Source organism: Podarcis filfolensis, assembly GCF_964270895.1.
Source record: "Podarcis filfolensis genome assembly, chromosome: 7".
NCBI classification, from domain to species: domain Eukaryota; kingdom Metazoa; phylum Chordata; class Lepidosauria; order Squamata; family Lacertidae; genus Podarcis; species Podarcis filfolensis.
In genome coordinates, this window is record NC_139603.1 from 33,566,873 (window position 1) to 33,579,751 (window position 12,879).

Below are 12,879 nucleotides of genomic sequence, written 5' to 3' on the forward strand. Positions count from 1 at the left end.
GGGCTGCTTTATATAATATGTGGCAGCGAACCAGTTTGTTGCTATGTGTACATATGAGTGGAAATGGCTGCTAACTCCAGGCTGCCCTGCAGGTGTGTCTGTATACTGCAGACATTTGCAAATGTTCATCAGTAGCATTTGTTCTATGCAAAGTGTATGATATGTAACGAGGCCCCTGGTGCAAGGTGTCTTGTTTATACAAGTGCGATGCAGCAACAACACATTCCTTCCCAGGGTGGATGCTTGCTTTAATTTGCTTGCCATTTACTCTTGCTTCCAGTGTCTGGCAGTGGTGATGAATGTAGTCAAGATGGGGCCAGAGCTTTTGTGTGAGTATGCCCTGTGATTTGCAGAGCTTAAATCTCTCCTCTTTTCCCTTATGCCCTGGCTTCATGAACAGAGGCGCCTCTGTGTCCAAACTGACAACCACTTCTTTCATTGCATTTCTTTATATTTCCTTAAGCTTCATCGTCCACACACCAAAATAGAATGGAATCCAGTGCTTAACTTCTACATAGTTCCCCCCCACACACATAGAAAAGCACAATATGACCATTCCCCCCACTGTCTTCTCATATTAGAAATGTTATTGCAACATACGTAGCCCCTTTATCTGCTTTGGCAGGACACAGCCAGAGAGAAGATGATGGGTTTCTGTGAACAGTCATATCCTCTACCCCAAGTTTCTCATAAAAGGATGCTCATCAAATCCAGAGGACTGACTATTGCTTTTATTGTCTTCCTTTTTTATTGGAGGTGTGGGAGGGCAGAAGGTTGGGTTTTGGTAAAAACGGGAGTATTCAGACCAGGAAGTGACTGTCTTCTGACGTGTGTCGTTCATTTTCCCTTTTGTGCAAGCCTTGTTTACTGTCATCTGTTCTGTCAGAGACGGAGCAACGTTGACTCTGCAGAGCCAGTTCCTGACTCATCTGTAGTAAAGTTGCTGTGTCTGTCTGTCGTTGTTTTTGTTTTCAACTAGATGATAAGGTCATTGCAGGAAGCATTTCATGGGGGCTTTCACAATCGTCTTTAGGGAGGCTACTGTACAGCATGTTCTCTGTATTGACTTCAGCAAGAAAAGAATGATGACAATGAAACCCTCAAGCAGCCTGAAGTTGGACAGTTAGTCCTGGATACAAAGCAGTCGTAGTCATCGTGTTGCACCACTGATGTTATCTCAGAACATGAGCAAAGTTGAATAGTAGCCAGGTTGAGTGTGTGGTGCTAGTTTAAAAACAAGAGCATTTATTATGAAAACAGGGGGCTCTTCTTTCTTTCTTTTTAATTATGTTGGAGTTCTCCCTTTTCCTTGACTTGCTCAAATCTTCAGTTTCATTCATTCTCAGGCATAACTAGAAAGGTTTTAATATATCTGAGTAGCCGTTTGACTACAGAAGGAGAGTGCGCTTTGATGAACTATTAACTCACTTAAAATATTTGAAAAATATTTGTTTTTATGCCACTTTTGACAAATCATCTTACAAGAATAAAAGACTGAGGAGCACACTATCTTTTATCTGTTTTATTTGCCCTAATATACCCATATTTGCAAGCAATTTCCTCAATACAATGCATTTTAAAACAGCCTCCCCCCTAATATATGCATTAGTTTGATTGGAGAACTGCATTTCCAAAATTGACGACGTGCAAATTTTAAAGGATAACTCTGTTTCAGTTCAAATACCGTTTCAGGGACTGCAAATTAGATAGATTCACATTTTTAAAATTGTCCCCCATGCCTACCACCAACTAACAGCCAGATTTCCTGGGTCCTGGCACTCGACAAGCTGGCATGCACCCCTGCTGAAATCTGACTGTCTTGTCGTGATCTGCATGAAAAACTGCTTATGCATCTGTGTGACATGTCACATCTTCTCCTCAGAAGTTCTGCCAAAGCCTGAACCTGAGCAATGTTGAGTCACCCCTAGTTTGGGAAACATTTTGTGGCTGTGGATGATGACTTTGTTTAAATTGTGTAGTCTTTATACAGTTAGCGTGCCATGCAGTTTTAGATGGACGATTTGGTTTTGTGCAGTTTTAAGACTCTGTAAATAGGGTGGAATATGCACTGTATCTCCTGTCTAAATCAATATAAACATAACTTGCGGAAGTGGAGAAGAGTTTGGGATTCAGCTGTCAGAGGGTCATGGCTCCTTCAGCATCTCATATTTTAGAACTGTTGCTTTGGAGTGTGTGTTGAAACCCCAATAAGCTCTTTTAATTAGCATTGTCATTCTGATTCAGTGGCGTTCAAAACCGGTTTTCATATAAGTACTTGTGAAGGCTAATTCTGGTTGAAGATACTGTTGTTTGACTGTGACGTGGGAACCTTTCTTCTTTCAAAGGCCCGTTTAGAACACCTCCATCTGGGCCTAAAGGGTGGTTGAGATGCTGCAGAATTTCTTGATCACGAATGCTAAACTATTTATATGAGCAGCAGTAACAACAGTGTATTTTAGCATATGTGCTGTGTGAAATTGAATATGGATGCCACTGGATACTGTAGCACGTCACAATGGCAGTTAGATAAATTCCTGATAGGGGTGATTCTGTTTTGTTTGGATCCTTCTTTTGCTCCAGGGAGCAAAGGTTGCATTAAAGGGATTCTTCAGTTCATCCTCACAAGAACATGCAAGGTTAAGTTGAGAAGTAGTGAACAGACTTTGGTCACTCAATGGGCCTTTTGACTGGACAGATATTTGAACCCAGGGCTCTGTGGTCTCACACTCTGCACCACACTTCCTTTAAATTTATGCAAGTTGTACAGCATTCTGAGAGAGATCAGCAGAACATTTTACTTCTTAAATATAAGTTACGGATGATAGCAGAAATATATGGCTAGCTAAGTTTGCAATGTGTTCAGTCATTGCATTGCATCTCCATTTAAATGTATTTTGTCTTTTGTGTTACCTTTTTCAACTGATAATTTAAAATTGCTCTCTGTGGGGATGTTCTCCGTGTCGATCTGCCTATCAATCTTTCTATCTGAATGCAGAAGTATTTGATTAGTGTGTTTAAAGCAATAAAGATGTCTAGAGTAGTGTCACAGTGATTGATACTAATTATAAGTCTTTATGTGGCTCCTTCAGTTTGGCCACTTCCCTTGCAGATTGCAATTTTATTGTTAAAATAATGCCCTGCTGTCCACAGACTAGGGCCATAAATTGTGGACTATCTTTCTTTAATGATTCTGTATCCAGTGGTAGAATCCCAATAACCTTCATTATCTTTGCTCAAAGAAGTCAGTGACTTCCACAGTGAGCGAGGAATGGATTTATTAGGGCCAGCTGAAGACTGCCTGGGATCACATCAGAGGTTATCTTGATAGTGCTTCTAGTACATTAGAATAAGCAGAAACATTAGGCAGGCACTTGCAGATAACTGATGATTTTCATTTGGTGTCTGTCTTTCACAATATTACAGTAAACAGAAATTGCTGCTCTTGAATAGGTCAAACCACTGTGCAACTTACATTTCTTGTCTGGACTTAAATGAACGAGATGTTCTGAAAATTCTCTGTTTAAACACATTACATGTAGCAAGTTGCAATCCTTTGAAGCATATTCATTGGGATTTTTACTGCCCAGATAATCACTACATGAAATTCTTTTTGTTTTTACCTCTGTGGCAAATCAACTTTTCATAGGGAAACTGTGTTATTAAAGGGAAATATATATATAGATAGAGAGAAATTACATTTATGGTATTTTGTAGGCACAAGTTTCACGAGATATACAAGCTTAGTTGGACTATGTTCTACACACAGAGAGACGCTTGTGTGTGTGTGTGGAGATCAGGAGTCAATTCTCAGCTGGAATAAGTTTCCTGACCATGCTTTGGTTGTAAACTGTGGTAGTCAAGCAGATCTCTTCCTTCTGCACACACACACACACACACACACACACACACACACACTCACACTGCCTCAATCAGATTTGCCCAGGGCAAAACATGACTGTAACAAGTGAACTAGTTTGACCTGGATGTCCAGAGCTTAAAGTACCATAAACATTGGGGCTTCTTGGAACAGAGGTTAGAGAGAAGGCAGTAGGGATTGGGGAGAAATGTGACGTTCACATTTAAAGGTGAACCTAATTTACACTTCCTAAAACAATGTGAAAAAGGAAAACACAACCATCCTTCAAAATTCACACTTCTCCAAATCTTTCAATGCAGTTCTCCAGCCAATTAAGGTATACAAAAATGCATATGGTATGCATAAAAATCCATGTGTTACATGAGAAATTGCTTACATAACCATTGGTATTAGGCAAAATTGTATACAAAAACTGAGCATATGTAGTAAAGTGTTGATTCATTGTCATGAATATTTTTTTTTAATGTAGACTGATATCAAAATATGGAGAACTGAGTTTAATATTGGAAAAATGAGAAACAGATAAACTGAAATGGGCAGGCCACATTTGTGTTAGATTCAAGGAATGTGATGCATTCACCAAAGCTGCTGATTGAAACCCAAGCTGTAAGGTTCTTGCTTGACATCTGGGTGGTGGATGAGTTACCTACAGCTCATTTTGTGAAGCTGCTACAACTAGTGTGGTCAGCCTAAAAGAAAAAGCATCAAAACTGATCTAGGGTGTTGGAACACTTTCCTTGAAAGGAAAGGTGAAAACATTTGGACCTTTTTAGATTAGAAACAAGATGAGAGATGTACAGTAGACATTTATAAAATGATGCATGTTTTGAAGCAAGTAGGAAGTCCCCTCTCTCCCCAGTGTTACATCTTGTTCCTTCTCTGCAGAACTCATAACTGTTATGAAATTTGCTAACAGAAGATAGAGAGAAGGCCTTTCAGTGGCTATTAGTTATGAAAACTAAAAGGAGGCAGTATATCTCTGAATACCAGATTCAGGCCTTCACACTGCACCTACCGTATTTCTCACTCTATAAGACGCACCAGACCATAAGACGCACCTAATTTTTGGAGGAGGAAAACAAGAAAAAAAAATCTGAATCTCGGAAGCCAGAAAAACAAGAGGGATCGCTGTGCAGCAAAAGCAGCAATCCCTCTTGCTGTTCTGGCTTCTGGGATAGCTGCGCAGCCTGCATTTGCTCCATAAGATGCACACACATTTCCCCTTACTTCTTAGGAGGGGAAAAGTGAGTCTTATAGAGCAAAAAATATGGTACATGCTTTCTGGAATCACCTGGGTGGCCACTGTTTGAGACCGGATCAAATAAGATTTATTGGGGTTATTTTTGTATCACTCCCTTCTCCTGTAAAATAAGGTTGGAGCAGTGCAAAAGGCAGCCTGTAGCCATACTAACGTAAGAAGAGCCCTGGGGCAGGATCAGTCCAAAGGCCCATCTCTCAGCCAGCATTCTGTTCTCACAGTAGCCAACCAGATGCAAATAGCAGAGAGGATCCAAGCGCGGCTGCACTCTGCTCATGTGTGATCCCAACAGTGGAGCAGCTGGGAGTCAGCTGGAACAGATCTCCTAGCTGCTTAGAACAGCAAGCAAAGCTGATGTGGTGGCTTTCAAAGGGGTCGCTGACACAATGGCCTATTTGATTGCACAGTGTCTTATCTGTCGCTTATAGCTTGTCTCTCTGCAATTCCTTCCTTTGTCCAGAATTGAGTTATGGCACACTAAGCTGAATCCCAGCTTGATATCTTTCATAAACCATTGTTGACTCAAGCCCTGATACTGTTTGGGCAAGGAATTCACAGCTGTAAGGCAACTCTAAGGGAACTTCTTTTCCAGAGTGCCATTCCTTTCATCTCAGGCCTCTTGAGACACCAAAGCTGTAAGTGGTTTGATGGAGACAAGACAGGACTATGCATCTGTCTGTTGAGGGTATCTTTACTGACTCTGCTCTCTTTAGTTGTTGCAAGCTTTTATAGAAAGCCAGTGTAGAGTCTAGCATTGAAATTTAATTATATATATACAGTCACCCAAAATTAATATGTACTGGCCAGCAGTCTCAAGAACTTCCAAAACATTCAGATAAGCAAACATTTAGATAAGCAGTCATGATATTTACATAGGATTACATGGCTATTATTAGTCATTTATGAAGAACTTCCTTGGCATGCCAAATAATTTACAGCCCTTATCTGCTCCTTCCTCACAGCAGCCTATGAAAAAGATCATTATTATTTCTGTTTTTATGGATGGGGAGCTGAGTTTGCGAGGTAGTGACTGGCCCAAAGCCTCCTGAGAAGCCCATTCAATTGCCGAGCTAGGAACTGAAATTGAGTTTCCCAGGTTGATTTTCAAAACACAGTCCTCTGGAATGAGCTAGCAGGCCCAGGGGCACAAAATGAACTCAGATCATTAGTTTTGAAAACTTGAGGTTTGTGTTTAAGTAAGCTGCAGCATGTTGGTACACAACATATGCAGTTGTCCCACACCTACAATATTTCTGTTTTTAGTTTCCTAAATGCACTGATCAGGAGACACAGTAATATTTATTACTTTCTAAAACTTTTATCCTGACTACTTTCTGGAGAACTCATGGCATTGAACAAGTTGAAATGCCAAAACAGTATTTCGTATGAGTAGACCACCCATGAAAGCTCTTCATTGTATGAGATACAGCTGATTGTGTCATGTATCCCTATGTATAAAATAGGCCAGACTCTGTCTGTGAACAGTTTAAATCCAGGTCACACTGCATTGTCCTTCATCATGGAGTTTGCTTGCCTCAAACTGAGAGCAATTGTTTGTTCTGTAGAAGCAGCTGAAGACAAATGTTTGTTTTGTAGAAGCAGCTTGCCTCAAGTCACAAATGATGGTGTACTTTGCAGTAGTAATGTAGTAATGTGCCAGCCTAGCACTTCTGTCTAGTCATAGATGCTAGGAACATGCTCTTCCTACCCCCAAAGCTAAGCCCCCAACTTACATATATAGGCCTAGCCCAAAGAGAAGTCTTGTGCCTGTCCAATTTAGATAGTAGAGCATAGAACTTTTCCAGCTTCTCTTGTAACAGTGTTGCAGTAATATGGGAAGCAAGTCACCACTGAACAGATAGGAGTGTCCTTCAAGCACAGAGGATGGCAAACACATTTGCTGGTTGATTATTTCTTCAACTTCTCTCTATCTTGCCATTGACCCCCCTCTATGGGTTACCTCTTTGGCCCTTTTATCGGCTCATGTGGGACCAACATGGATAGCTGGCCCTGATCAATACTTGAGGTTCTTTGACCCCTATGGTTGTAATTTGTGGGCAGTCATTTAATTTTATCCTGGTTCTAATTTTTAAGATGTATTTTAATTAGTTGTTTGATTGTGTTTGATATTTGATGTTAGCCTCCCTGAGCCTGGTCTTGGCTGGGGAGGGTGGGGTATAAATAAAAATTTACTTACTTACATTGACTACCTGAATTTAGAATTCTGGATTTCAATCAACATTGAGCTGGACGAGCATATTGGCAACTAGTCATTAATTCCAGTGGGTCTACTCAAAGAAGAACATAGTTGAAGACCACCTATGGGCTTGTATGGAAACTACAGTGTGATGGTTCATAAGTGTTAGGGTTCCAAGGGGTTGCTCGAGAGCAACCAGGCAAATGCCTCCCTGCTCGGCTGTGAAGCCTTGCTTTTGATGCCAAAATAAACTTTATCTGTCCAGAGTGCCACTCTCCCGTGGCTGGCTCATTCACTAGCAGAATCCGTGAGTGGGCGGTCCTTAAGCCAACAAAGTAATTTCTTGATGCCCAGTCTGTGCCTCCCCTCTCGGCACGAAAGCTTACTGTGCAAGGAGGGCGTGGGTAACGGAGGACCTCTCTCCTCCCCGCTTTGCCCAGGCAAGGTGTCCTGGCACCGCCTCACCTCCTCCGAGCCCTGAAGCTCCTCTCCACTGGAGGCGTGGTTACTCTCCTCCGCTAAGGAGGAGCTGCTTCCCACGATCTTTGGGGGCTCTCTGTGATTCATCCGGCTTTTCCCCTCTCCACCCTGAGCTGATGGCAGTTCCCTGACAAGAAGTAATAGCAAAATGTTGTTTGCACTAAACAGAACATTAACTAATAAAATCTGAGTGTACAAGTGAAGGTGGAGGGAGAAAGCCAAGCCCAGGTTTCATGCATGAAACAAGGTTGTTTGTACTAGGCTTCTCAAGCCATATCACAATTGTGTCTAAATGGCTGAGGTTTTGAAGCTTTCCTGCTATCTGTGCTACCTTTTTATCACTCCCCGCCCCAAATTAATTTTATTCTTTTTCTCAAGCTCAATATGGGGAACAAGCCAATAAACATGCATATATTACTTTTCTCTAGTTCAGTTCCCCCACCCACCCATTCCCAATTTAAATGCTGAATTTAGGAACTGAATAATCAATTGTTTGACTGAAGAAAGTAGTGCCCATTCTTTCACAATATGATTATTTCCTTTTGTTATTTTTGACAAATTCATGCAAGTTCATATGTAATACAAGAGAAGTATTTTTTATTATTATTAAAAATGTAGAAGCCCAAAAGCTTCTTCAGGTTAAGCCTGTAAGGTTTTCTAAAGCATTCTTACAGCATGTTACTAATTAAGATAGGGTTTTCATTTTAAGTTATACCAAGAATACCATTAGAGTTTCCCCCACCCACAAGAACTACTGCAATTCACTTGATACAGAAAATACTGTGTGGTTTTACTGAGTGTAATGTAGATCCAAATAACACAATCAGAACCTATTGTGCAGCCAGAGCCCACCTGAAAATTAATTCAGATTAGATGGAGCAGAAGGTCCCAGGTTCTATCTCTGATATTTCCAGGTAGGGATGGGAAAGACACCCCCCATCTAAAACCCTGAAGAGCCGCTGCTGACCTAGACCATGTTGTACCTTCTAGTTATTGAACTCCTGTCTCCCATTTGCCCTAGATAGTTGCCCTAGATTATGGAGTTGGACTCCAATAATAGCTGAGTGGCATTACGTTGACATACTGGGGTTTTCCATTAAAGTGTAATATCAGAGCTTCCTTTTGGTGCCCATGAGGGATCTCTTTATCCACCCCTATATTTACCTGGCCCTTTATCTGAAGCCAATTCCTTCCTCTCCAAGCCCAGAGGGAAGAGCATGCCAACTAAAGTGAAGCCCAAAACCAGGTAATGTCAAGGGGCTGTCAGGAATGCTGGTCCCTCCACAGGTCAGGAAATGACTTGAGATGTGAAGTGCAATCAGCTTTTATTCAAAAAGTAAAAACACAACAGAGTTCATCTAGGCTAGTCTCTCTTAGTTGAAGTTGTTGCTGGATCTGGCATCTCGCTCCTCCTTCCCTCTCTAGCCCCCTCAATCTGAACTCCTCCAAGCAGCTGTAAACTGTGGTGAGGAAGGACTCCTCCTCTGGGCCTGTCTGGCCTGTTGCAGACTGGTCCTCTGTGTCCCACCACCGCTGTCCTGGGTCTAAGTTTCTTTCCTCTGTGTCATCCCTGGGCGGTTCTTAGGTAGGTGGTGCCCACCACTCTTCCTCATCCAGCCAGTCCTTGACAGGTAATTGCTAAGGTGCTGTTACAGTCTTCTCCTTTTATATATGCACCATCCAGGAACCTGATTTATATAGACCAGATAACATGCAGGCCTTGCCCTAATGAGTGAAAATGTTGTCCCGAGTTCATTGGACTTTATATGCAAATCCACCATTTGGACTTCAAGTCTAATCCCTTTGACCTTGCTCTCCAGGCTGTGTTTTACTTTTGCCCACTTTTATACATGTGTGAATAGGCCCTCACACCACTTGTCTGCTAGAAATAAATTACAATCCAGTTATTATAGCAGACATCTGTGTGGTCCAGCGTGTGCAGTATTTTCAGTAATTATTTTTGCAGTCTTGGCCAACTGTCATGAAAAGGATCAGATGTGGAATTAAACAGAAGTTTTATACTTCAAAACTGCCACAGTTATACATTCATTAAAAGGAAGCCTATTTGCAGGCATACAAAGAGCCATTGTTATGCAGGCAGAAATCATATACAACTGTGGAAGAGTTTCATCTCTTTTATACAGTTGTTGTGTTCTTATTTTCTTTGTCTTGCAAGTAGAAACTGCTTGCCTTTTGTTGAACTCCCCTGACTACAATTACATTTTTTGTTAAGAATTGGATGATTATTGGCAGATGTGTCATTTTATTTGTGTTCATGCATCCTATTGGGATTTTAAAGCCTTCCTCAACTGTTCATTGTCAGGGTGTATATTTTTTAAAAAAATACAAAGCTATGATAAATTCTGACCAACTTATTTATGAGATTTGTTCTATTAAGATGCCTCTGTGTTAACACTGAACTGATTAAACATTTGGATGGTTGTAGGATGCCAGAATCATTGCCACGTCAGAGTATTTTACCAACAGCTACTGCTATTTCACTTTTATTATATGCCAACAGGGAAAAAGTCTGTTGAGCTGTTGGCAGAAGGAATGAAATAATACAATTATACCAAGACTTATTCACTCCAAATTCAAACTAGCATGAATCCTGGGAGTTGTAATTGGTGATGAATCTTAGAATTCTTTGTCTCACATCCCTAGTCTCTCTCATTGGGCTAGGTTTTCTTCACTGTACTCAGGCAGCTTTGAACACAGTTTGTTCTTATAGTTCAAGGTGGTCCTGCAGGTCTTGTTGGACTCCCACTCACATCAGGCACAACCAACATGGTCAATGGTCAGGGATGATGGAAATTGTAATCCAAGGGCCACAGGTCCTTTACCCTGCCTTTGTGTGAGAGGGCCTCATTCTGTTCTCGCACTGGGTCCCTCTGGTACATCAGTCCCAATTCTCTTCTGACTAGTTATAAGCTTTTGCTTTTGCTATGGGCAATCCTCTGGGCAATCCCAAATTTATAATGAACATTGTACGCTGCCTTTTAAGGGCCTTTTGAGTCCCCTTCCCAAACTGGTGGGATAGTTATATGAATCCTGCGTGGCCAGTCTCTGCTAATGAGCGTGCAGTGGTGTCATTGTAAACATCATATAAAATATAGATATGAAGTAGGGTTCAATGTGCAGCAGCATACAGAGGTGTCTTCATGGAACTGGTAAAAATTCCAACATACATAGTAAGGCAAAGGCATATGAAGAGCATCTGTGAACCTCCCCTGTCTATACATTCCCTACATCCAGAATTAAGCTCTGTGTCGTTGTTGTCTTGATTCCTTGGCCCAGCCATGGTAATTGACTTCCACATCTCTTCTTCTACCCAGAGATAGCTGACTGTTTGCCTGTGTGTGTATTTGTGGCATGTATCTCTCCAACAGTTTGACTTCACCCCCGAAGGCGCACTCTTTCATTGTCCCCTGAGACAGATGGATGACATCCATTTTACCCTGGCTTAATAATTTGGACACTTGGCCGATTAGCAGGATGGAACCACCCACCCCTAAGCTTTGCCTGTTTAAATTGCAGGCGGGGATGTGTTTGAATTGAGGAACATTCAGCCAGGTGAGCTTTCACCAGCTGCTTGAAGTGTTACAGCTGAAAACAGAGTTTTACAACTCCATCTGCTATTTTAAGACCACTGGACCTAAGACTCAGAAGTAGCAGTAAAAATTGTAGGGACAGGCATCTTACAACATCTTAGCCATGGTTGCAGAATTAAAAGGAAGGCCCACACTCGTAACTGCTGCTTCCATTTCAGTTCTTTTCCAGAGTTCGGTTATCCAGCAATAATGTATTGATCAGTTCAATAGGATCCATGGATCCTGCCCCAAAGTTGTTGTTGTTTAGTTTTTAAAAAATCCTACACTTATATGGGGTTTCCAGTGATTTCGTATTCATGGCCAAGTTCATACTTGCTTAGCTTCAATAATGCTACAGCCATGGGGTGTTCCTAAACCAACTACTGCGTCCTTTCTGAAACGTTTATAATTTTCACAGGTTTAACTCACAAAAATAAGTGGCTTTTGCTGCAAATAAATTGATTTTTATTTTTTATTTTTGGCTTATGGTCATCTGAATGTTTAGCCTTTCTTTTATTTCTGGATTCAGCTCTTGTTTATTACTGCTCAGACCATTCCCACTTGTAACACTTGGATGTCTGCCAAGCACTCTTTGTTTACAGTAACAAGGGTGGAAAAGCTGACTTCCTGACCGTACTCCCAAAGTCTAAGGTGAAGCGTCTGGCAGGTGTGAAAAAACATTGCTCTTGCATTTGAACCTGTGCAATGTATTCCATATAAGGACCCAGTCCTAAACTAACAAAGGAAAATTGGACTGTTGCCCAAGATGAAATATTAACACTTCATTAGGCTATGACCTGGTTCAGCTGCAAAGTCGGTGCATCCAGCATCAAGCCATTTGGCTATATAATTCTTGTTTGTACATTTTTCTACAGGAGAAGTCAGCACTCAGCAAGCAGCTAGAGACGGCGCATCACACAGTGAAGCTCAGACCTGTATCCTATGAGGCCTCTTCACCACAACTTTCTTTTTCAGGTTTGTACTATACAACCTGTATATACCTTTGTTTCAGGATATGGCTGGTAACTCTTGATTGTTTGGGGAGCCTTTGAGCTTACATTGAGAAATACGTCTAAGGTGGAGTGGGGAACCCTTTTCAGTTAGCTATGCAAGTGAGTGGGTCCTGATCAGCTGATCAGTACTGACAGCAAACCCTTTTGAAGTTGCCTATTTGCAGGTGCAGTTTGGATTAAAGCCACACCAGCAAATGGGCAGTTTTTCTCCGCAAATGGGCAAAGCTGCAAGGCCAACCTGCAGAGGAAGCTTGTCACTTTGCAGGCATGGTTTGAACACAAACTGCACTTGCAAGGGTTTCCTGTCAGCTGAGCAGTGCTGTCAGTGAGGAACAACCAGCAGTGCACTTTAATCTTTAATCTGCCAGTGGCTGCTTTACAGCCACATCCTCACCTGCCCCTTACCTGCCATTGCATATTATGTCAGGTGTGGGACAACTGGTTGTGGTTTGGAAGGAAACAGT

The 12,879-nt window shown here is 41.6% G+C and overlaps 1 protein-coding gene across 15 annotated transcripts in view; it reads left to right on the top strand.

The window, feature by feature from the left end:
* The window catches only part of LOC310767168 (uncharacterized protein), a 393,524-nt gene that overhangs the window by 258,190 nt on the left and 122,455 nt on the right, over window positions 1-12,879 (top strand). For 14 of the 15 annotated variants that reach the window (XR_014550646.1, XR_014550647.1, XR_014550648.1 and 11 more), the window contains one exon: window positions 12,278-12,377. Coding sequence is in view for 2 of the 15 variants with exons in the window: in XM_083624130.1 (XP_083480256.1) it covers window positions 12,278-12,377 (100 nt within the window). In the remaining 13 variants the exon portion in view is untranslated. Of the gene's footprint in view, window positions 1-296; window positions 330-12,277; window positions 12,378-12,879 lie in introns of those variants that run through there. The other variant, XR_014550661.1, reaches the window with a different exon arrangement.